The sequence below is a fragment of the Bos mutus genome, chromosome 15, assembly GCF_027580195.1.
Source record: "Bos mutus isolate GX-2022 chromosome 15, NWIPB_WYAK_1.1, whole genome shotgun sequence".
Taxonomy (NCBI): domain Eukaryota; kingdom Metazoa; phylum Chordata; class Mammalia; order Artiodactyla; family Bovidae; genus Bos; species Bos mutus.
Genome location: NC_091631.1, coordinates 60,534,735 through 60,559,845, shown reverse-complemented (window position 1 = coordinate 60,559,845; position 25,111 = coordinate 60,534,735). Strand labels below are relative to the sequence as shown.

At 40.8% G+C, this 25,111-nt stretch overlaps 1 protein-coding gene across 1 annotated transcript; it reads left to right on the top strand.

Moving 5' to 3' along the window:
* The first annotated feature begins 12,098 nt into the window (after positions 1-12,098).
* On the top strand, positions 12,099-18,910 carry C15H11orf87 (chromosome 15 C11orf87 homolog). Its single transcript, XM_014481423.2, has 2 exons — positions 12,099-12,205; positions 13,300-18,910. The coding sequence occupies exon 2, from the start codon at positions 13,559-13,561 to the stop codon at positions 14,153-14,155; it is 597 nt and encodes a 198-aa protein (XP_014336909.2). The 5' UTR covers positions 12,099-12,205; positions 13,300-13,558; the 3' UTR covers positions 14,156-18,910.
* The last annotated feature ends 6,201 nt before the right edge of the window (positions 18,911-25,111 follow it).

Here is a 25,111-nt window from a genome sequence, read left to right as displayed (position 1 = left end):
GCTTTGATTCCAGAGATAAAAGAAACTATTTAACAATCTAGGGATGAGGAGGGAGGAAAAAAGAGGAGAAATACAAGCCAAATATACAGAAATCAAGTCAAATACTAATTTTTATGGCTCTAGGCTTTCATTTTAAAATAAGTACCTGAACTGAGAACTTCCACATGTACGAACTGGGTTTAGAAAAGACAGAGGAACCAAGATCAAATTGCCAACATTTCTTGGATCATACAGAAAGCAAGGGAATTCCAGAAAAACATCTACTTCTGCTTCATTGACTACACTAAAGCCTTTGACTGTGTGTATCACGACAAACTGTGGACAATTTTTGAAGACATGGGAATACTAGATCACCTTATCTTTCTCCTAAAAAACCTGATTCAGGTAAAAAAACACCAGCTAGAACCAGACATGGAACAACTGACTGGTTCCAAATTGAGAAAGGAATATGTCAAGGTTGTATATTGTAATCCTACTTATTTAACTTATTTTTTTTTTTTTATGCAGAGTACATCATGCAAAATGCCAAGCTGCATGAGTCATAAACTGGAATCAAGATTTCTAGGAGAAATATCAACAAGTTCAGACAGGCAAATGATATCATTTCACTCTAATGGCAGAAAGTGAAGAGGAGCTAAAGAGCTTCTTAATGAGAGTAAAAGAGAAGAAAAAAATGCTGGCTTAAATCTCAGCTTGAAAACAAACAAACAAACCAAAAGCTAAGATCATGGCATTCAGTCCCATCACTTCAGGCAAGTTGATGGGGAAAAAGTGGAAACATGACAAGTTTTATTTTCTTGGACTCCAAAATCACTGTGGAAATTGACAGCATCCATGAAATTAAAAGACACTTGCTCCTTGGAAGAAAAGTTATGACAAACCTAGACAGCATATTAAAAAGCAGACACCTTACTTTGCCAACAAAGGTCCTTATAGTCAAAGCTATGGTTTTTCCAGTAGTCATGTATGGATGTGAGAGTTGGACCATCAAGAAGGTTGAGCACTGAAGAACTGATGCTTTTGAATTGTGGTGCTGAAGCAGACTTTTGAGAGTCCCTTGAACAGAAAGGTGATCCAACCAGTCAATCCTAAAGGAAATCAACCCTAGATATTCTTTGGAAGGGCTGATGCTGAAGCTGAAGCTCCAATACTTTGGCCATCTGATACAAAGACCTGACCCATTGGAAAAGACCCTGACGCTGGGCAAGTTTGAAGGCAAGAGGAGAAAGGGTGACAGAAGATAAGATGGCTAGATAGCACCACCGACTCAATGAGCATGAATTTGAGCAAACTCTGGGAGATAATGAAGGGCAGGGAAACCTGGTGTGCTGTTGTCCATGGGGTCACAGAGCTGGACACGACTTAGTGACTGAACAACAACAGCAACAAGGTTTTCATTTTAAAATAAATCCAAGCTGTGAGGAAAGAGAAAATATACAATTAATCAGTTTTTAAATTTTTATATCGTAGACTATATAGTCTAATTACTGAATTGACATTATGTTCTGATTTAAAGGGATGTAGGAGTGTCTTTTAACTAAAAGTGATTCAAAACATCATGATTTTTCATTCAGTGGCATAAAAGATATTTCTGGATAATATCTAAGTTCCAATGAAACAAATAAACATACAAACATATTCATTTGCTTATATCGTGTGCCTCTTCAACATACTCCTTCTGCTACCTCATTATTGCTTTTGTCTGCTCCCAATATCTTCTGTTATAGTAATAAAAACATAGCTGATAGCAACTGATGTAGAGGAAAATTAACTTAGAGTACAGGAAGAAATCTAAGCTGTCTCATATATTCTTTTCTAGTCAGTCATACTTCAGGGTTGGTAACTCCCAGGCTCCTTTAAAGCCATATTCACATTGCTTCCTTTGTTTTCTTTTCAAGCATAAAATGATATATAAACAATGAAAAAAAAAATATAAAAGATGAGTTTGAAAACCATGAAGCCATTTGGCTTTCTTTCTTGATTCACAAAACAAATACAAAAATCTTTGTTTCATAACGAAGAAAGAAACAGAAGGAGTTGAGATGGACACCCACAATGTGGAATAAGTCATTTACTATTACGTGTTCCACTGGAATCTTCCAGAGCATTGAACATCATGTGCCCACCAACAGATCTGTGACCCAAGCCAAGTGTTTCTCTCTTGCTGTGAGCTTTTTGTGTTACAGAAAACAAAATACAAAGCTATACTCAAATCCTGCAAGATTACTTCCCCTTTCTTTGCATGAACCTTCATTTACCATGAAAGGTAACAATTTTGTTGGCACTACTTATTCTCTTCCAAACACTTTGATTGATCCTTGGGTCCTAATGTTTTTAAAATTTGTTGCAGATTGATTTACTAGAGAATTCCTCACTCTACATCAGATTCTCTCTTGGCCAAATTCAATAATTCAGAGAAAACAGTAATTGGAATGGTCATAAAATATGCGTAGGGCTCGAGATGCCCACCTCTTTCTTTGAATTATTGTCTCTGTAACTGTACAGAGAGAGGTTATATGTATAGGCCAGAGGTTCTCAACCACAGTAATTTCACACCCTCACCTCCATGACATTGAGTAATGTATAGAGATAAATTTGATTGTCACATTGGGGAGGGGTACTGAGAGTATCTAGTGGAACGAGACCTGGAATGCTGCTAAACATATGTGTTAGCCTCCTATTGTTGTGTAACACAGCAGCTCTAAGCAGCACTCAGGTATTGTCTCAGAGCTCCATAGGTCAGAAATCTGGGAGAATTGGGAGGGGTGAGCAAGCAGGTTCTCTATTTAGAGTCTCACAGGGCTGAAATCAAGGTGTTGGCCAAGCCGGGCTCTTATATGGAATCTCTGTGGAAGAATCCTTTTTCTAAGATCATTCAGGTTGTTGGCAGAATTCAGCTTCTTGCTGTTGTAAGACTGATGTCCTCATTTCCCTGCTGGATGTCAGACGTTGTTAGAGCCTAATGGGCATCCGTATTAGTTAGCTTCTGTCCCCTGCCATCCATAATAAATGCCATAATAGCATGTTTTTGTGAATTTGTGCTTTGAATTTCTGTTTTCCTCTTCTGTTACCAGCTAGAGAAAACTCTTTTTTAAAAGTGTTTACTTAACCAGATCAGGCCTATGTAAATAATCTTTATATTTTAAGGTCAACTTTATGGGAATTAGTTAATCTCCAAAAAATCACTTCATAGTATTTAGATTAGTTTTTGATTGAACAATGAGAGGGGCGTAGCCAAGGGGGACCATCCTTAGAATTCTGCTTACCCCATGCCTAAGACAACTAAGAATTATCTGGCTCCAAATGCTAATATTGCCAAGATCAAAAAACTCTGGTTTAGGCATATCTTTTTGTGCATGGTGGAAATATTTTGTTTATCTTTCTTGTGAAAGACAGATTCACAGCCTACAGCACTTGAAAGAAGCATATGCCAGTGGGTTTCTGATCATGATCCAAAACTCTCATTTTGTCAGAGCTGTTGATCACAAAGATCTTAAGGGTTGCTTGATATCTGCTGGTCTTAACCCATCAACCTCTTAGCTTCACATCCATCCATCTACTTAGTTTACATTCCATTTTTTGACATGCATGGTATTTCATTTAAAGCTGTTAGAAAAAAGAAGAGGATCAAACATTCTTTATATTTGGCTAAATGACAAAAATGTGGACATATGTGTAATTAGAATACAGGTTCCTAATTACAGGGCTTTTTTTTTTTTTTTTTGGTCACTGATGTACTAAGCACCTAGCACAATTTGAGGCACATGTTAGGCACACAGTGAATATTCACTGGATGAATGAATTTTCCAGTCAAGGATAATGTAGCAAAGGGAATCTTGACTTTCTATACAAATAACTCAGATTTAAATGGGTCTGAGACTTGAATGGAGAATGCTCTATTATGACATATAAAAGGATGAAGCATATACTTACACAGCTTGAGATCAGAAATGCCCTGATGGGTACATAAAGATATGTGGACTTGCAACCTTTCTTAAAGTCAGAGAAGCCACCTGATTTAAATTCCTATTCTAGGAAGAAATCTCCTATATGAAGAAATCTGATTTAAATTCCTACTCTAGGAAGAAATCTCCTATGTGAAGAGATCTCCTATATCAGAAATCTCCCTGATGCGTCTAGTTTCTGTTTGAGTCCTAGACTGTGTCATGGGTCTTTCGGGATGGCTCAGTGAGTAGACAATCCACCTGCAATTCAGGAGACACAGGAGATGCAGGTTCAATCCCTGGGTGAGGAACATCCCCTGGAGGAGGAAATGGCAACCCATTCCAATATTCTTGCCTAAAAAATTCCTTGAACAGAGGAGCCTCACAAGCTATTCATTCCATGGAGTCACAAAGAGTCAGACAGGACTGGGCACGCATGAACAGATGGCGTCATGGGAACTGGAAACTTTGGAATAGAAATGTTCAAAGAGCTTTTTTTCTGCTGAATATTCCCTAAAAGAATTTTGGTGAATCATAGACCCCTTTGCACATTTTAATTTGACATTGAAAACTTTTAAATTATAAGTTAACAGTTATAAAGAATGTAATTTCTGGTATATACCATATCATGCAAGTATTTTAAATATATTTTGTTAAAACATCCAGATTGATAGATTTAGTCCATTCAATTTGTAAATATGTCTTCCATAATATCTATCATAAAAATGCAGTTCAAATTGTCTATTCAAATAGACGAATCAGGCTTACTTTCTGTGAGAAAAATAATCCAAATTCATTTTTCAATTTAAATACACCAGACTATTTGTATCCCTGTGACAACCATTTCATTTCTAAATTCTAATTCTAAGATAAATCAATATATTGATAGATATAGAGCCTTAAAATGAGTCTGTTACCTGGATGAAATAAGGCACTATCCTATCAATATTTCTTACAGATGAACTTTCTGCTTTGCTGTCACTTCCTCAGGAGTTATACATCCTCAAAGTATTCCTTTGTTGGTTCCTCAAAGGACTGTACACCCTGAGCAATGCATGACAGTAAGGCTGAGGAAGAGGTTTGAATGTAGATTTTTCCTTAAGACAATAAAGTAAGAGAAATACAAAGAGAGGTGACATGGGATAAGTTTTAATCTCAGATAGACACATTTTGGGAAAAATTACACATAGAGGTTGAGGATATGGGAAATGATTCTTCCAATACTATACGTCCCCATCAGATCAGATCAGATCAGATCAGTCGCTCAGTCGTGTCTGACTCTGTGCGACCCCATGAATCGCAGCATGCCAGGCCTCCCTGTCCATCACCATCTCCCAGAGTTCACTGAGACTCACGTCCATCAAGTCAGTGATGCCATCCAGGCATCTCATCCTCTGTCGTCCCCTTCTCCTTCTGCCCCAATCCCTCCCAGCATCAGAGTCTTTTCCAATGACTCAACTCTTCACATGAGGAGGCCAAAGTACTGGAGTTTCAGCTTTAGCATCCTTCCTTCCAAAGAAATCCCAGGGCTGATCTCCTTCAGAACAGACTGGTTGGATCTCCTTGCAGTCCAAGGGACTCTCAAGAGTCTTCTCCAACACCACAGTTCAAAAGCATCAATTCAGCTTTCTTCACAGTCCAACTCTCACATCCATACATGACCACAGGAAAAACCATAGCCTTGACTAGATGAACCTTTGTTGGCAAAGCAGTGTCTCTGCTTTTGAACATGCTTTCTAGGTTGGTCATAACTTTCCTTCCAAGGAGTAAGCGTCTTTTAATTTCATGTCTGCAGTCACCATCTGCAGTGATTTTGGAGCCCCCAAAAATAAAGGCTGACACTATTTCCACTGTTTCCCCATCTATTTCCCATGAAGTGGTGGGACCGGATGCCATGATCTTCGTTTTCTGAATGTTGAGCTTTAAGCCAACTTTTTCACTCTCCACTTTCACTTTCATCAAGAGGCTTTTGAGTTCCTCTTCACTTTCTGCCATAAGGGTGGTGTCATCTGCATATCTGAGGTTATTGATATTTCCCCTGGCAATCTTGATTCCAGTTTGTGTTTCTTCCAGTCCAGCATTTCTCATGATGTACTCTGCATATAAGTTAAATAAACAGGGTGACAATATACAGCCTTGACGAACTCCTTTTTCTATTTGGAACCAGTCTGTTGTTCCATGTCCAGTTCTAACTGTTGCTTCCTGACCTGCATACAAATTTCTCAAGAGGCAGGTCAGGTAGTCTGGTATTCCCATCTCTTTCAGAATTTTCCACAGTTTATTGTGAGCCACACAGTCAAAGGCTTTGGCATAGTCAATAAAGCAGAAATAGATGTTTTTCTGGAACTCTCCTGCTTTTTCCATGATCCAGCAGATGTTGGCAATTTGATCTCTGGTTCCTCTGCCTTTTCTAAAACCAGCTTGAACATCAGGAAGTTCATGGTTCACATATTGCTGAAGCCTGGCTTGGAGAATTTTAAGCATTACTTTACTAGCGTGTGAGATGAGTGCAATTGTGCGGTAGTTTGAGCATTCTTTGGCGTTGCCTTTCTTTGGGATTGGATTGAAAACTGACCTTTTCCAGTCCTGTGGCCACTGCTGAGTTTTCCAAATTTGCTGGCATATTGCGTGCAACACTTTCACAGCATCATCTTTCAGGATTTGGAATAGCTCAACTGGAATTCCATCACCTCCACTAGCTTTGTTCCTAGTGATGCTTTCTAAGGCCCACTTGACTTCACATTCCAGCATGTCTGGCTCTAGGTGAGTGATCACACCATTGTGATTATCTGGGTCGTGAAGATCTTTTTTGTACAGTTCTTCTGTGTATTCTTGCTATCTCTTCTTAATATCTTCTGCTTCTGTTAGGTCCATACCATTTCTGTCCTTTATCAAGCTCATCTTTGCATGAAATGTTCCTTTGGTACCTTTGATTTCCTTGAAGAGATCCCTAGTCTTTCCCATTCTATTGTTTTCCTCTATTTCTTTGCATTGATCGCTGAAGAAGGCTATCTCTTCTTGCTATTCTTTGGAACTCTGCATTCAGATGTTTCTGTCTTTCCTTTTCTCCTTTGCTTTTTGCTTCTCTTCTTTTCCCAGCTGTTTGTAAGGCCTCCCCAGACAGCCATTTTGCTTTTCTTTTCTATGGGAATGGTCTTGATCCCTGTCTCCTGTACAATGTCATGAACCTCATTCCATAGTTCATCAGGCACTCTATCAGATCTAGGCCCTTAAATCTATTTCTGATTTCCACTGTATAATCATAAGGGATTTGATTTAGGTCATACCTGAATGGTCTAGTGGTCTTCCCTACTTTCTTCAATTTAAGTCTGAATTTGGCAATAAGGAGTTTTGGTCTGAGCCATAGTCAGCTCCTGGTCTTGTTTTTGCTGTCTGTATAGAGCTTCTCCATCTTTGGCTGCAAAGAATATAATCAACCTGATTTCAGTGTTGACCATCTGGTGATGTCCATGTATAGAGTCTTCTCTTATGTTGTTGGAAGAGGGTGTTTTTTATGACCAGTGCATTTTCTTGGCAAAACTCTGTCTTTGCCCTGCTTCATTCCATATTCCAAGGCCAAATTTGCCTGTTACTCCAGGTGTTTCTTGACTTCCTACTTTTGCATTCAAGTCCCCTATAATGAAAAGGACATCTTTTTTTGGGTGTTAGTTCTAAAACTAAAACTAAAACTTTTCTGGGTGTTAATTAGGTCTACATCCCCATAGACCCCTAGAAAAATCTCAATGTACTTCCAGGGACATAAGCCCCTCAGTTTGAAGACTGGTTTAAATGATAATCTGTTACATAGTTAGAAAAAACTCTTTTAAATTATGAAATAGTGAACTGAAATATACTTCCTACCATATATCTTGGACTTCCCTGGTGGCTCAGATGGTAAAGCGTCTGCTTACAATGAGGGAGACCCAGGTTCGATTCCTGGGTCGGGAAGATCTCCTGGAGAAGGAAATGGCAACCCACTCCAGTATTCTCGCCTGGAAAATTTCATGGATGGAGGAACCTGGTAGGCTACAGTCCATGATGTCGCAAAGAGTCGGACACAACTGAGCAACTTCACTTTCACCGTTTATCTATTCTATGTTTCAGTTCTCTTTGAGTACCTACAGCAGGACAAATTCATCTTCCATTGATGAAGCTCTAAACATTTGAAGATTCTATGATGTATTCTTGATGTCTCACCATCTCTAGGATTCATAGCCCCAGTTTCTTGAGTTACTCATTGTCTATCCTTACTTTCATTCCCTTCACCCTTATATTTATCATCCCATAAAAATACTCAAGCTTATAAAAATTTTCCTGAATTTTTATGTCCAAAACAGTATAATGCTTCTACTATAAGGGTTAAAATATTAATCTTTGTGATAAATTTACAATGTGAAGAGCTACCATTTATTGAATGCTTAGTATATGCTTAGTGCTCAAAAGAAACACTGCAATGAAGATGCTATTCTCATTTTACACATGAGAAGAATGAATCAGGGGGAAAAAAAACTAGATAATTTGAATAAAGTCAAAAGGTTCATTCAGAACCTTGTTTATTAATCAGTTGCTTACTGGGCCAGTAGTTGATTTAATAGCAATATGGCAACACGTGGAACATATTTTTGTATATATGCAGGGACCCCGAATAGTTGAGATACATGATTAATCAAAATGTTAGGATCACCTAAACAAACTCTGAAAAAGTCCTTCTAAATCTAAGATGACCTGGAATGTACTGTGGTCTTGAATAACCTGCTTAGGTGACCTAGTGAAGTACTAGGGTTTCCAAACGACTCTGCTCAGTACAAGGGATTGCTTGGAGCATCTTGTGAACTGGTGCTGGGGAAAAGGGGAGGCCCCAGTGAAGGGACTTCCCAGCTCCCTTCCACTGCTTCAACAAAACAGCTCTGCTCTTCTCCAGTTTTATTTGCTTACCCTCCTCCAATAAGAAGTAGATAGAGATAAAATTGTGATAGGGTTAAAATAGATATATGTGTATGCCAATGTGAGTGTAAGAGGGAAACAGAGAGAAACCACTAGTCATGAAAAGAATGCTAATTTTGCAGCCAGCTTGTTTGGGTTTGATCCTAGTATTATACATACTATTAGGCAACTTGGGCATGGTTTTTAGCTACTTTGAGCTTTTATTTCCTCACCTGACATATGGCAGGTACTCAAAGATCTTTATTGAGCAAATAAGTGAATAAATAAATAAATAAATTTGTATTTTGGCAAAAATAAACTTGCAGGGTTATGTTGAGGCTTTATTATAGAGTCTTTAGCATGCTTGGTATATAGCAGGCATTTTGCAAATAATAATAATAGCCACGTATTATTGTTGGTGGTAGTGTAATTATTATGGATTCATTGCTTTTAGGGGATTGATGTGCCAGGTGCTCATGTAGCACTGTTCTCTAAGCTAGAGATTCCTCTTAAAACTTGAGAACAAATATCATATGTTGCTGAATGTTGGGAATGCACCTGAGTCCAAAGGGGCTTTCCCATCTTAACAGGAGATCATGGGAGTCTCAGAGGCTTCTTGGTCTTCCACTCTTGCAAGTGTTACCTGAAAAGTTTGGTCGTAGAAACACTGGCAACATATTGTCTGGAACAAGTCTTGCCATTGTGCCAGGTGTGCCAAAATCATACAGCGACTCAACGGGATCAGTTCTTGCAGCCCAAGAGGTATGCGTGTTTTCTGTCACTGGTATTCTTGGGGCTTGAATCATACTACCCAGTGACACCCACTTCTATCTATTGAGCGCTTTCATTTTCTGGGTTAGAACAAATTATAAACCTGCAGACTCTTCTTCTTGAGAGAGGAAGGAGAAAAAAAGTGACCTGAAAATTGATGTCTTTAATCTACCTAAATCATTTCCAGTTAAATACCATTGTCTTGTGGATCACATTCATCTGCTGCAGATTGTAAATTCTCCAAGGCAAGACCTTGTCTTTTCATAGATTGTGGAAAATGGTGCAGACACTTTTAGCACTTGTGTTATAACAGATGGTTATCATTTATAACAAAAGAATAAGAACAATGGCAGCCTAATCACATGCCCTAGAAGCTTGGTATGGAAAAGAAATCCCATTATATATATATTGCAATCCCAGTACTGTGTATTATAAAAAGTATGCACGTTTTGCACTAGGAAAATCTGACAACTTATTTTTTTTTTCAATTTTAGAAAACAGACCAGTGGGAGTTAATTCTTACTATGTAAAAATTCTTTGCTTTACAAGACACTTTTTCTAAAGAGTCTCTTTAAATAGCCAGATCTCTTTTTGGAGTATTTAAAATTGAATTTGCTTTACAAAATGCTGATTAGATTCAACTTTTCAGGAGCAAGAAAAGTGTACCCAAATGGGGCATTGCATGTTAAGAGTTAATGGTGAAGTCTCAGGGATCATAGTGAAAACAAGGCCCACCCTTCTAGAACTTGAGCCCATCAAAGTCAGCATAGCTAAATGTGGCAGGTGGCTTTTACAAGGCATTAGGTGTCCCCACTCCAGGAAAGAAACCTAAACCAGCACTGGGGTCATTGACCATCATTAACTCTGTGACTCTGGAGGCCAAAGGCATCAATCCATGCTCTCAAGAAACCATGCATTATTCAACATGTACTGCCCTATTAGCTTCAGTAGAGATATGTTTTGTTTTTTTTTCTAATGGAAACTATTATGGAAAAATGTTGATGACTTTTATTCAAATGAATGAAAGAATCTAGGGGAGAAAATATGTATTTTTCTCATATATGTGTCATGGGCAAGAAGAGAGAAAGGAAAAGTTAGAGTAGGACTAGATAGGAACACAGGTTCAGAAGAAGGGACCCCCAGATTACAGACAACTGTTTACCACAAACATGAAACCATCTTTCTTACAAAGCCTTCTGCTTGCAAATACAAGGTGCTTACCATTTATTGCTTTTCTTCCTCAATTCTAAGGCACAGCAGGAAAAAGCAGCAGTGAATACTGCAGCACTCAATTTAGCAACAGAGAATTGTACAGGCACTGTATTGGACTCAAAGATGGGAAGGCAACAAAACTGTAAGGGGAGAAGGAAATGTACACTTAATAAGACACCTGAATGCCTTCAAAGACCAATACATTATCTTTGAAATTGCTGTTTTCTATAGTAAAAATATGAGAATACTTTGTTTTGAAGTTGGCTACTGTAGTCAAATGTGCTATTCATATTTTCCCAAGGGTTCCAAACCAATAGTTCATTAGTCTTTGCCCAGATTTAGGCAGAATCTTTCAGGAAGTCCTATCCATTGTGCTGAAAGACTACTGTTAATACTACCGAAAGGCAAGGGACACCTTTGCAAGTGTTAGGGCCAATAAATGGGGTACTCTGTAAGAAGCACAATGCTTGCAATTTTCATAGGGTTTCATTTCTGCACTTTTCTGAATGATTTTCATCTCTCTGCCTTATAAGCTTTTTGCGTGCTGTGTGTGCTCATGAGCGTCTAGATTGTCAGCATACAAGGAGTATTTAATACACTGAGTGTTATTTTGGGCCTGGAGTTGAGTGCGTGAGGGAAGAGAGGAGGATCCTGAGTTGGGTAGAGGGAAAGATAAGTGGGAGATTCTGACCTTATAGGAGAGGAAAATGGTTCATTTGCATTGTTTGATATTAAATAAATGTTCACGTTTGTATTTCAGGTTCTGCCACATCTGTGTTCAGAAATGCGCCTCTCACGGACGCAGTTTCTGTTCAGAGCCAGGCCAGCACAGACAGGATTGGAGAAAGGGACGATCCTCGTCAGCAGAGAGAGGAAATCTATTGTGTGCCCTGAGGGGAGAGGGATCTCTAGAGTGTAAAAATGTGTGCTTGGGACCACGTGGGCAAGAGGTGAGGGTGAAGAATCGGGCAGCCAGAGAACGAAGCTTCAACCCTTCCCAAGCAGAGCGCTGCGGAAGGTGGGTTGCTTACAGGGTGGAGCTGGGGATTACTCCCCAGCGCCTGGGCAGGGAAACAGCAGGGAACTGAGAACCTGTGTGGCAGAGCCTGGCTTTGCCAGGACGAGGTGTTGGGGTATGAGGGTGGGGTGGGGGCCTGAAGGGTGGCTTGGAGCCCTGGCGGTGGCTGCCTGACGTCACCGGCCTCTCTGGCAATAGGCTGCGAGCTGAGCTCCCCAAAGCGGCAGCGGCGGCGGCAGCGCGGCTCGGTTTCTGGCCCCTTCACTCCGCGCCTTCTGCAGCCGACACTGCAGCCGCGCGGCGGGGCTCCCTCCTTGCAGCCAGCTGGCGGCCCCAGGTAAGGGACGCGGGGCGACTGAAACTCGGGGCGGCCGGGTGGCCAGGCGCGAGCGGGTAGGACAGCCCTGGCGGCCTGCGCAGGCACCTCTGGCCGTGGCTTCGGCCCCCGCCCCTGCCCCGGCCCGGGCTTGCGCGCCGCCTCGCTGCTCCGCAGTGCAACAGTTTGCAGCGGCCTCTCGAGAGCGGCAAGGGGGCTCTGCTGCGCGCTAAGGGTCTTCCTGGCTCTGGTCCCCGGGAAGAGCCTCAGGGCCCTCAGGCTGAGTCTAGAAAGGCCCGAGAGAAGGTCCGTTCCCCAAACTTTGCAGGCGGGAACCCTCCCCCTTTCATTTCCAGCACCATTAGAAGCAGGATACTGTCAAGTGGGGGTGGAGACACAGAGAGATGGGGAAAAGGGGGCGTTTGTAGGGATGTGCTTTAGCTAAGAAAGGTGCTTCAGCCTGTGCTTTTTTTTTTTTTTTTTTGATTGGGGGGTGGGGAGGTACCAAGGAAGAAAGCTGGAGCAAGGGTGGAGCGCAGTCCTGCGTGTCAGCCGTGGCCGCGGACAGGGGTGGAGTGGGATGTGGCTCCAGGGTTACCCCCATGGGAATGATACCTAAGGGATCTGACATCGTTCAGGGAGGGTCTGGAGGGCGGGGGACCCAAGGGAGGATTGCGTTCCCGGAGCCGGCTCGGCGGCCCAGGGTGGGTGCTGGGAAGGGTAAGATTCAGGAGAAGACATCCATTGAGAGGGCGCAGAAAAGAGGCGAACCGGCGCGCTGAGAAGCGAGGACCGCGTTCCGAAGTGGCTGCGTGTCTGTTGCAATTAGAAAGTTGTGGAGGGCGCAGGGAGGCTGCTTTATCTGCTGAGTAATCGGCATCTCCGCGGTGTCGGCGCAGACCCTCTTCTCCGCAAAGTGGCGAGAGAGCGGAACTGAAGGCTTTGGTGCGCGGCCAGGGGCGGGCGGGCGGACTGGGGTCTGTGGGCTGTGAAGACTGGCAGCGCCCAGCTGAAGCAGTGCGCTCAGAGGGCCGCTTTGCAGTGGCGCTGATCATTCCGGTTCTCTGCTCCCCGGGCAGCGGCCGGGATCCTAACCAAGCCTGTTCTCTTTGCAGCCTGGTGCTTTGGCAAAGGAAAAGGGCGCGCGGACACGCGTTCGAGGCGGGGCCGGAGAGGATCTCCTGGGCACCGCTCGCTCCCTGGCCAGTTTGCTTGCCCACAGTTGCTCCCTTAGTCCTTCGCTCGCGTGCGCATCCCCTCCCACGCCAGGGAGTAGTTTTGGGTGCTGCGGGCTCCGTCCTTTTCTTGGCTGGTGAGAACCGTGTGCTCAAAAGAGGAAGTCTTGAGGGCCCAGCCCCTCCCAGCCCAGCGCCGATGAGTGCCAGGGCGCCCAAGGAGCTGAGGCTGGCGCTGCCGCCGTGTCTCCTCAACCGGACCTTCGCTTCCCCCAACGCCAGCGGCAGCGGCAACGCGAGCGCCCGTGGCCAAGGCGCAGGAGGCGGTAGCAGTGGCACCTGCATCACGCAGGTGGGACAGCAGCTTTTCCAGTCCTTCTCCTCCACGCTGGTGCTGATTGTCCTGGTCACCCTCATCTTCTGCCTCATCGTGCTGTCCCTCTCCACTTTCCATATCCACAAGCGTAGGATGAAGAAGAGGAAGATGCAGAGGGCTCAGGAGGAATACGAGCGGGATCACTGCGGCGGCAACCGCGGCGGGAGGGGGCTGCCCCAACCCGAGGGAGGCCAGGCTTCCACCCAAGGAAAAGAAGCCCGGCTGGAGAGGCAGGCCCGGGACTCTGCCTTCTGCGCCCCATCCAGCGCTTCTTCTTCGTCTTCTCCTCCTGGCCTCCCATGCCAGGCTCCCTGTGCTCCGCCTCCACCGCCGGCCCCCAGTCCGCAAGGAGCACACACAGCCTCCTCCTGTTTGGACCCAGTTGGCGAGGGCCTTTTGCAAGCGGTGGTACTATCCTGATTGTCTAGCCCCTCTCCTCTTCCCTTCCTCCTTTCCAGCATTTTTGCCGTCCTTGCTTTTTTTTTTTTTTCTCCCTTCCGGTCTTTCTCTTCCACTTTCCTGTGGCCTCCCTTTCCTCTTCCCTTTTTCCTTATCTGTCCTCCCTCTCCTCTCTGTTTCTCCTCCGCCGAGGCACTGTGCGGTATTTGTAAATATTGGGCGAGGGAAGTCTCGGAAGAAGAAATAACGCTGATAATACTTTATTATTAATATTTATAGTAATTATTATAATATTAATTACACGATCCAAGCGCATGACAAATCACATAATTTCTCATTGTCAATGAAAGACGCGTCTTCCCTTCGCACCCTGCGCCCCCCACAATACGGAGGAGAAACCGCACAAGCTACCAAATATGTAAAAGGCATTGACCCCTGGAGCAAAGGGAGTGGAGGGGCCTGGTGTGTTGTACATAGCTGTCAAGTTAAGGTTCATTACCTTTCTTCTCCTTAACCCCCAAAGCTTTTCACTTTTCCTTCAGCTTCCCTCCTTTCCCCATTCCTATCTTCAGCTGGGCTCAGGCAATAGTACACTATAAAGAAAACGTAAACTTAAGCACCAGGACTACAAGAGGCCACAGAGACATGTCCTGAAAAACGTTTATGACAGGTACCGCTCTCCAGCCAGCCCTCTTCTTACCTTCAGTTTCTCTTTTCTAGGACCAGGGATTTTAATTTACTTTTAGAAATGCCCCTTGCTGGTCGAGCATAAGTTTATTGAAAATCTTTTAAATGAGTTTAAATGACAGAATCTAGTCCTTTATCTTTGCCCCACCCCCACCTGTACACCTTTGACTTGTGGCATTTCAGGATTCATGGAGGATCCGGGAGCTGTCCAGCTAGATCTGGTGCTGAAATTGTCTCAGAACTGGTTACATTTTTGGTTGTGCAGGTGCAAAAGGGGCTATTTTGGGAAGTGAATATGCTAGCTTTTTGTTGGTTTATTTCCTCTTTTTCTATAGTCGGGTTTATATGTACTATTGGTTTTCTTCTTATTAAACATTGCATACATTACCTTTTTTTTTTTTTTTGTAAAAAATAAATTAGGCAATGTGCAGTACTGAAAGTGCAGTGTTTAACCAATCAGAATGTTTCTGTTTAATTTTTAGAACACGTGCGCCTTTGTTATATATTTATTATATTGGTACCAAATACAAAAGCAAACTATAATTCTGTACTATGTTCTCCAAACTGTATATTCGTGTTCTTCTTTAGCTGTTGATATAATGGTTACCACTGGATGAGGATTTCAGTGGTCAGGCCTGGCTTCTGCTGTTTCCAGAAGTGTTCTTTTGTACCTTACCCTGTAGTAGACTGTTATAAAAAGATGATACTTATGTTTTCTTATTTCTTTTGCAAATGACAGAGACAACCACAACAGAAAACAAACAAATAATGGATGTGCAGGAATGCCATCTATTAAAACATGGTTAATATTTAAACAGTGGCTGTAGTCCTCCCTGCATGCAGTTACCACCTGGAGGCAGTGGTGTGTGTGTGTGCTTGCTTGTACTGTATGTGTTGGGGGTGAGACTGGTGGGGATGTTGGGCAATTTGGATGACAGGACATGCAAATTTTAAAAGAAGTTAATCCAGTAACTGCTTGTAGAATAAAAATTCTGCAACTTGTTAGTTAGAAATCTGTTCCTGTATCTGGGGTGCAGTTAAAGAGTGTCTCTCTTTCTCAGTCTGGCTTACCTAACTTCATTGGATGTATGAAAAAAGACTATGAAAAAGGAAAGTGAGAGACAAAATTAAATATTTTTGTTCTCTCTCCTAATTCCAGACAAGGCCATCTGTGTTACAAATGGAATCCACCTATGGTTATTTACCACTTTGTTTCCCTTGGGCTGATGATAGAAGGGTCCAGAAGCATATTATAACTTAACTGTATGCAGAGGCATCCTTTCTTGGGAACAAATTTGGAAAATGTATGAATGAGAATGTTCTACAAAAAGCTCAACTAAAAGGGACCTTACTAACCTGCAGGATGTAAGGCAACAGTGCCCCTAAGTGCATCCCTCTCCCAAGTAACAAGTAGTTCTAGAATCTCTGTCTTGGTTCCAGGTGTATGTGCTCTTAGAGGAAACATTACCTCTGAGATTTTAGGCCATCTATTAAATTGCCCAAACTCAATTTACATCTTTTCTAAATTGATGTAATAAGCTAAATTTTAATCACCGATTAGATACCACTCAAGACCTTTTCTGAAGCACAGAGGATCATCATTTAAGCATGTAGTGTTGTAATACTAGGAAGACTAGGTGTAATCTTTGGATACAATATATTAAACAATGAACCAGATTCTCTCCAGTGCCTTAGTCACTTCCTAGTAATAGATAAAAGAGAGCATTAACTCCCTCAGTCCACTTGGGAATCCTTTAGTATATCAGAGCTCTACATTGTACATTAGAATGACTAAGGCACTGTGAAGAAGAAAGTCCATTAATTTTTGTAGCTCACCCTCATCTAGCTATAGCTATTTAATACCCTATTACAGAATGACTTTGGGGCTTGAAATTTGAATAGAATTAGGGATTCAGAAGGGAGCTTCCTCATTTCCAGTGAGCTCCACTAAGTGCATGGATATTACTTTCTCCCCTTCATTTGGTGCACTTTTTACAGCGAATAATTTCCCATTTTATTAAAGCAATAAGATGTTCTGTTGTGAGCAGTGCTGGATGATGATTCCATTTCCTTGGTGCTGAAGCTACTCATACGTTTTTGCCTTATGAATCATAGTGCATTCAAGGCATGCAATAATAATCCGGTTTCAAGAAGCAACCTGTACACTCTAGGGGGTAATTATGAAATTGTCTTGTATAATATTTCCCCAAAGGAGTAGAGGGAACAGGAGAAATAAAAACATTATGTATATTGTCTTAAAAAGATCTCGATACCTCTAAACATAGCCACACATCCATAATATGCTATAATTGTGCACCTTTTAATATGTACACCTTTCTCCATTAATTGACTATGGTTTAATATTTTTAATAGTGCTCTGTGTAAAGAGGATGTGGTTTGTGAGTCAAATTTCATGCAGAGTTAATATTCTCAGAACTCCATAAGCTTCTGGTGGTGTCACTTGAGGTTTTTTTCTGAGATAGAGAATCACATGAAATTTTAGTAATGCCAGTTCCCACACCAAATTATTGCAATAAGCACATATCCAAGCAATTTGCACAGACCCTGTTTAAAGCATTGCTTCTTATAGAGCTCAGTTGACAGTCTCAGGAGTTCGGGATGCTACCAACAGGGCATTTTGGATTTCATTTTATATGAAACAAAAGGAAATCTGGAAATAGACAAATTTTCTACTTTATTCACTGATGTCCCGTCAAACTAATTGCTTCAAATCCCTATAGCTACAGCTCAACTTATGCACTTGCTATTCAGTATTCATAAGGTGGCATGCTTGATTCTCATTGTTTTTAAAGATAAGAAAATTGGAGAGAGAATACCATTATGTCAACTGTATAGGACTCTGAATCTTAAAGATGTAGATGGATATAATCTTCTTTAGAATTTATATACACCCATAGATATGTATTTATATATGCATACATTTTGTACAAATTTACAATGGACTTTTTGTATTCTCTTTTCTGTCATTACAAGAATGAGATGGAAACCAAATAGTTGTTCCATCCTCTTATCCAGAGAGGATACTGAGAAGTTGGGTATATGCATGCACTTATTTCTCTGGAGTTAAATCTGAATGACTTTCTCTTTATTTAATGAAAGGGGAGAGTTCTGTTTGACTCGAGGGAATTGGTAATTAGATAAGCTTCCTTTCCTTGTTAGTGACTCAAATGTAGCAATGATACTGAATTTATGACCATATCTATGTGGTCTGAATATCTAGATGGAAAACAAAAATACCTAGAAGAGATTTAGGGCCATCTAGACCACAAACCTGGATTGTGGCTCAATTTTTAATTTTCAGCCTATATGTGGTGTGGAGATACAATTTATATCTGCATAGCTAAAGGTAAAGTGAAAATATGACCATTATCTGTTTAGTTTGATAAGTAGTATTTGGAAAATATGGATAAAGTAGCTTTAAAAAACTTTGGCATCTGACTTTTTCCACTGTTTCTATCTATATCAATTTAATTAATTAGATAATGGTTAAAATTCCATTTTCCATTGTGCAGGCATGCTTTAAATGCTTTTCTGTGGGTGACAGTTGAGCAATTGCTAGCTGATATTATGTGGACATTGTAGGTTAAATTAGAACCAGAAGCTTAATCTGGTCAGGCTCCTCAGGTCCATTCCCATGTGAATCTGGACTTTGAGTCTAAATCTGAAAAGCCACTCATCTGGGCTATTCTTTTTTGGAACTAGTGTTTGTGGCTCATAGATGTTTTAGTTTACATTAGGATAAATTGACCTATCTACTGAAGGATACTTAATCATTGAATTGAACGTAAATCTTATTCTGATTTGTTTTTTATTTATTTGATAACATTTGAGAAACAGTTTCAATGGCTTGAAATCAATACTTATTAATGTCACCAACCTAATAATACAATTGGTGCCATGTAGGAATGCTTAGCTTAGGATAGAATTTAATTAGCTTTAATTAGGGACATGTCTTATTAAGATGGTCCTATCTGTGTGAGGGAGGGGCATGTGATTTCACTGGATTTTTTTTTTCTATTGAGAGGTTAACAACAACAATAATGATGACAACAAGACCAGCAACAGAAAAAAAAAAAAACAAAACTGATTTTGGAACTTGAGTATATCCAACAGACAGAATAAAACAGATACCAGAATTCATGGAAATTTTGTTCTGTTTTTCTATCAATAAAAGAGTTTTCTTGTTAATTGGCTTTTTGGACACTATTTCCTTATTAACTTAATCTGTGAAATAGCAGGATTACAAAATTATTCATTCTATTACCCCCAGATGCTCCAAGAAAAAAATTTTAAAATCCCATTACCCATCTGATTTTCCTTACAAACCAACTGCATGTGAGAAGTGGGAAGTGTATACATTTTGAAAGTGAAAAGTGAAAGTGTTAGTCACTCAGTCATGTCCGATTCTTTGTGACCCCATAGACTATAGCCTGCCCAGTTCTTCTGTCCATGGAATTCTCCAGGCAATAATACTGGAGTGGGTTGTCATTTCCTACTCCAGAGGATCTTCCTGACCCAAGAATAGAACATGCGTCTCTTAACATCTCCTGCAATGGCAGGTGGGTTCTTTACCACTAGCACCGCCTAGGAAGTCCAATTTAGAATAACCCAACAAACTGAGTCCAGTACAATAATTCACAATCGTTTTAAGAAGATGCTCAGTCTCTTTAGATCACATGCTCAGTCTCTCAGATTTCCTCTCTCCCAGCCTATATTTCTCTAACATAACCAGATGTATGGGGAAAGGATACAGTTGACATGATTTTGTGGCAGTAGGGGAAACTGGAGCCTCAGATTCATTTAAATTTCTATGGATTCTACTTGAACCCTGCTGAAAAGCAGCTGATTGGAACTGCTCTCTAGTCTGAGGTGCTATTTCCCTATCCAGCCTTTGTGCTGACATTCACCACTGTAGTCTTAGACCCCAGACCTTTGTCCCCAGGCTCAAAGTCATCTCTGCAGGGATCTATACATCCTGTCCCCTGCCATCCCTAGGTCCAGCAGTGCTCTACAGTTTGTCCCCTTTTTTAAATATAGGGACTTCTGGGTGTCCTGCATGCCATGGACCTTCTATTGAAGAGCACGGGTGCTAAGACTTAGTCTCCAACCATGGTCCTCTTTACTCCTGGGAAGTAAATATTCTTCAGCCTCAGCTGTTTGACTCAAAAGGTGGACAGGTATTCATTTAGCTAGGCCTCGTGAGACTTTGATCACTTGATGTGATGGACTGATTCATTGGAAAAGACTCTGATGCTGGGAAAGATTGAGGGCAAAAGGAGAAGGAGGCAACAGAGGATGAGATGGTTAGATAGCATCACTGAGTCAATGGATATGAATCTGAGCAAACTCCAGAAGATAATGGAGGACAGAAGAACCTGGTGTACTCAGTCCATGGTATCACAAAGAGTCAGACATGACTTAGCGACTACACAACAACAGAAGACTGACAATGAATGTACTTGCTGACTCCTTGGATATCCCTATGAGGACTTAATTAATTAAATGGTAGCTGGATATTCTTTCTCTGATTAGTTATTGAAATCTAATCTCTTTTTCTAAAAGTACTTCTCCAAATATGTCCCAGTCTTGCTGATATCACTGGGCTTCCCTTTCTGAAAAGTTGACTCTATTTTTCAAAACTTTACAGAACTTTTACTAATGCTTCTTTTCTACCTTATACTGACCATCCTCTGTCCGCATCTGCAAATCCTCTCTCCTTGGGTCATGGCCCCAAAATAGGATTTTTAATTTTAGCCTGGAAGATTATGTATCACTGAATGATACAAAAATTTGCTCTGCAGATTTTCAAAAATCTTGGGGAAACCCCTCAAATACACGGAGATGACAAAAAAAATACTTTTCACATACAGATGTGGCTACTCTATTTTCCTATAATTAATCTAATCTATGTCATAGGAACTAAGTTCTTTTAAGAAAATTCTCAAACTCTCAAATTTTTTCTTTCTGCCTTGTTTCTTTCCAAGTTAGTGTCTGGGAATGAATTACATGATCTTATGGTTACAGATGATGAAGATGCCTCTGAACTGTGCAGTGTTAAATATATTTGGGGCTGTAGAGTGTCCATTCAGTCTACCCTCTGGGAAGCAAGTTCCAGCTAGTACCCACCACTGTATCCTGTGATCCTGGACATTTTATATATCTCAAAATCTGAGTCTACAGAAGCTTTTTTATTCTAAATGCAAGATTTTGCTGTTTTACTTTGTGATAAGCATCTCTAAATCTCCTCAACTGGGACAAATGAAAATCTCTGGGTACCTTAGTACATCCCATTCAGGCAATGGGTAATAAGAAGATCTCTAATTGCCTATTGTTACCACCATTGACCCACTGCCACTGCCTTCCTATAGAAGAAAGAATAATAGTCACTTTCCCTAGTAATGGTTCCTCCTAGTATAGCCAGGGAGATACTCTAAACTCTCTGGTCTTAAAATCCTCAGACTCTTTGATCCTTTTAGAATGCTCATCATTTGACCCCTCTCTATTGTCTGTTCCTAAATTAAGGGGCTTAGGCAGCAAGAACAGAACCTACCTCATCTCAATAAATATTTTACTCCCTTCTTCCCTCCAAATTAACTGAAAGGGATAGACTTTTTCTATATAGCCTCCTTAAGGACTTCCTCTGGTACAGTCAAACATAAAGGGGTAGATTGGGGCTTTTTGCTTTCTAAATGCCATGTCTCCAACCTCACAGGTAAGTCTTAAAATGGAAGAGAGAGTGTGGAAGAGTGATTGGTTTATTGGTAAACAGGCCTACATTGGGAGTTGCTTCAGAAATACTTTATTAGTTACACTTGTTTATACAGACATGGCTATTTTTAGTTGAACAGCAAAAATTCAGGGATACCAGAAAGACATTCTCTCTCCCCTTTACTTGCCAGTGTGTGAAGTCCCTAAGTTAACAGCTGGTTCCAGTGGTTTAAAACACCCTTGAGAGAGATCATATGTGCCACCAGGCACATATTTTGTGCCTCAATATGTATCACCCTTTCCTAGAGATCCTGCAAAAGAAAGGAGAAGAAGAAGTGTAGGTCCCTAAGTTCCAAAAGGGGCAGATATCATCAGAGAAGAACAAAGAAGGAAAAGCTGGAAGATACACTTCTCTAGCTTTGCTCTTGTGGGGTGGACACCCTTCACCTGTCACAGTGAGGAGATGCATAAAGGATCATAATTATGCCCTGCATATGAGAACGTGGCCATGCTATGTCAGGTTTATTTGCAGGATTCACCCAGGTTAGCAGTCCTATTCTTAGACTCATGGGTAGCTTCATTCCTTTGCTACACTTCTACTTCCCTGTTTCTGACAGCTGTCAATCTACCTGCAGTCCCCACAATCCTGTGGCTTGGTCACTGATTAGGTCATTGACAATTTTTGTTTTGAATCTTATTGATGAGATGATCCTTTTGAATCTTTCACCTCTGGCATTTGGGAGTTCATTCAATCAACTGATATTCACTGAGAACAAACTACATGCCAGGCATCATTTTTGGTGCCAGAAATACAGCAGTGAACAAAATAGGCAAAATGTCCCATCTTCACAGAGATTTCATTCTAGTGGAGGAAGACAATAAACAAAAGTCATAAGTAAATTATGAAGTATCTATTGGGATAGAAGTGCCATAGAGATAATAAACTACGGAAGGGGGATATGGAGTGTTCTGGGAGAGAGTGGATTAGGATGGTCAGAGAAGGTTTCACTGAGAAAATATCTGAGCAAAGACTTGAAGAAGTTTCACAAATATATGAATGAGTTAACTGATTAAAGATTGTTTGGTTAGAAGGACTTGTAAAACCCAGTTCAACAAAGGTCCTAGTTTTGTTGTTGTTGTTATTCAGTCACTCAGTTGTGTCTGACTCTTTGCAACGGCATAGAGTGCCACATGCCAGGCTTCCCTGTCCTTCACCTAGTTTTGTAAATGATCAAATAAAAATTTTGGTTTAGAAAGAAGGCAAGAAATGGATGTGTACTGAACAATCTATCGAACTGTCACTCCCCAAGTAGGGAAGAGGGGTAAAATCTATTCCTAACCTTGAGGAGCTCATAGTCTAATTAGCCAATAAATTTCAACTCAGGTCAATCCTGGTAACAAATATATGTTTTTAGAAAAAGTACCTCAGAAACACAAAGCAAGTGTAGCAGAAAAGTCTGTAGGGAAGGGTTAGAAAAGTTTCCCAGAGGAGGTAATACTTTAGTTAGCTTTCAAAGGATAAGTAGGTATTCACCAAGAGAAGGAAATACATTCTAGGCAAAAATAAAAACAAAAAACATGTCTGAAAGCACAGAGGTAAGAGTGCTGTGCATATTTTGGGGAATGTTACAAAGTTCATACTGGAAGTGACATACAAGAAGTCTGAAAAATGAAGTAAGCCAGACCATTAAGGCTCCTTCAAGAGTCTCTTCTCAGAATATGCTTTTCTGTTGTCAGTGGGGAGTCAGTGAGGAATTTTGAATATAGAGCAGCATCAGTGTATAGAATAGAATCAAATGTGTTCATAGAACTAGATGTAGAGGCACCAGATAGAAAGCAACTGTCACAATCCTGCAACAAATGAAGAGGGTTTGAACCAATGGGGATGAAGTTGAAGGAAAAGGGTATATTCAAGAAAATGTTAGGCTACTGAATTGATGGAGTTGGTGATAAATAGATGCATGGGGTGAGGGAGTGGAAGCAAAAAGAAGAGAAAAAGGCAGAGAGTAAATTTATGCTTTCTATTTTGTAGATTTGAGCAAATGGTCTGGGTGCTGCTGAAGCATGAATTGGGAACAAAATTAATCATGAACCACTGAGGGCTCAAATGGAGTTATGGTCTTTGCTTGGAATAGCATAAATGGGTTTGCTCCTAGGTCACGCTCAGACTGATAAAGTCTTGCTCTGTGAAGTATCCTGAAATCTGGCATTTGAACTTCAACAAATAGCATTGTCACTATCATGTAGTTTCTGGATGACTGCTCATTGTCATCAACTTGCAGGAGTTCTCCATATGTCTGGAAGTGTGTGTGTTCTGATATTAGCTTCTAGGCCATTTGTTGCAATTCTGAGACATGCCTGCAGAGAACTGTGAAGTTATACAGGATCTACCATAAACCTCTTGGTTCTCTTGGAATAGAGAAATGATCAGATACGACACCATTGACTGTGATAAGAACTGATACTGCTGCGAAGGAATTGCAGGGTGTTGTTGAATTTATTGAAGATCCAATATAACCAGGATTATGGGGAAAAGGCCTGAGTTCAAATACTGGCTCTGCCATTTGGTATCCCTGAGACCTTGGGTAAGTTCTTTAACTTTTCATGCTTCAGTTTTATGAAAGTTTGTTGTATGAATCCAGTGAGAATGTATATGCAAAGGTCTACCGATAGTGGGCAATGATTGCATGGTAGTTCTTATTTCTGCTTTCTTTTTGGGGATTGCATAACAAAGGGAGGGTGTAGTTTTCTGTTAGATGATTAGTAGAAAGCTTATTTCTTTATGCTCTAAAATCACATTCTAATCTCTAGCAAAGTGCCTGGCATATGGTACTTATTCAATAAAAAATGTTGTTAATAAATAAGTGGCTGAATGAGTTGAAATTTTGCAAACACATTCCTGATAATGTCCTTTGATTCTACTACAGGGTTGTAGCCAAACACACCAACAGAAGAAAAGTAAAAGTCAACAGGATATTTGTAATGATCATCAATTTCACTTGACTTCTGGATGGCAATAAGAGTGGCATCAATGGAATCTTTGGTATTATCTTCGAAGAAATGTTTTGCAGATATAATGTTCCACCACCATATTCTAGCCCTACTCTATGGTTGTCTAAATAGCCCAGCAAAACTTGCTTGTAGGATCTGAATCTTAATGCTTCTCATGGCTGGTACAAAAGTAGTAAGTCAATCATATTAACTGAGGCCAAATGAACACTTGTGGAAGAGGATCAGGTAAATAATTGGTTACCTGGTATTGTCTCACTGTCCATGAAATCTTCCACACTTGGAAGAGATGCTAAAGAAGAAAGTAGGACCCAATCTTCTCAAAGAGATTATGACTCAAAGAGTTAGGGAGAGAAGACTTCCAGAATGTAATAATGAAAGAGAAAACAAATTGAAGTGGCAGTTATGAATAAATAATAAGCCAACTTGAATGAATACAAACTGATTATGGATTATAAAATCTTCTTTCACTCTCACATCCATTAAGGAAGCCATAAGATTCCACTGATTACTGTAGACAGAGAAATTTGAGTCTGACAGCAAAATATGGAG

Bases quoted from the DNA above. Each gene is read 5' to 3' on its own strand.
- C15H11orf87 (XM_014481423.2), top strand. From the start codon at position 13,559: ATGAGTGCCAGGGCGCCCAAGGAGCTGAGGCTGGCGCTGCCGCCGTGT.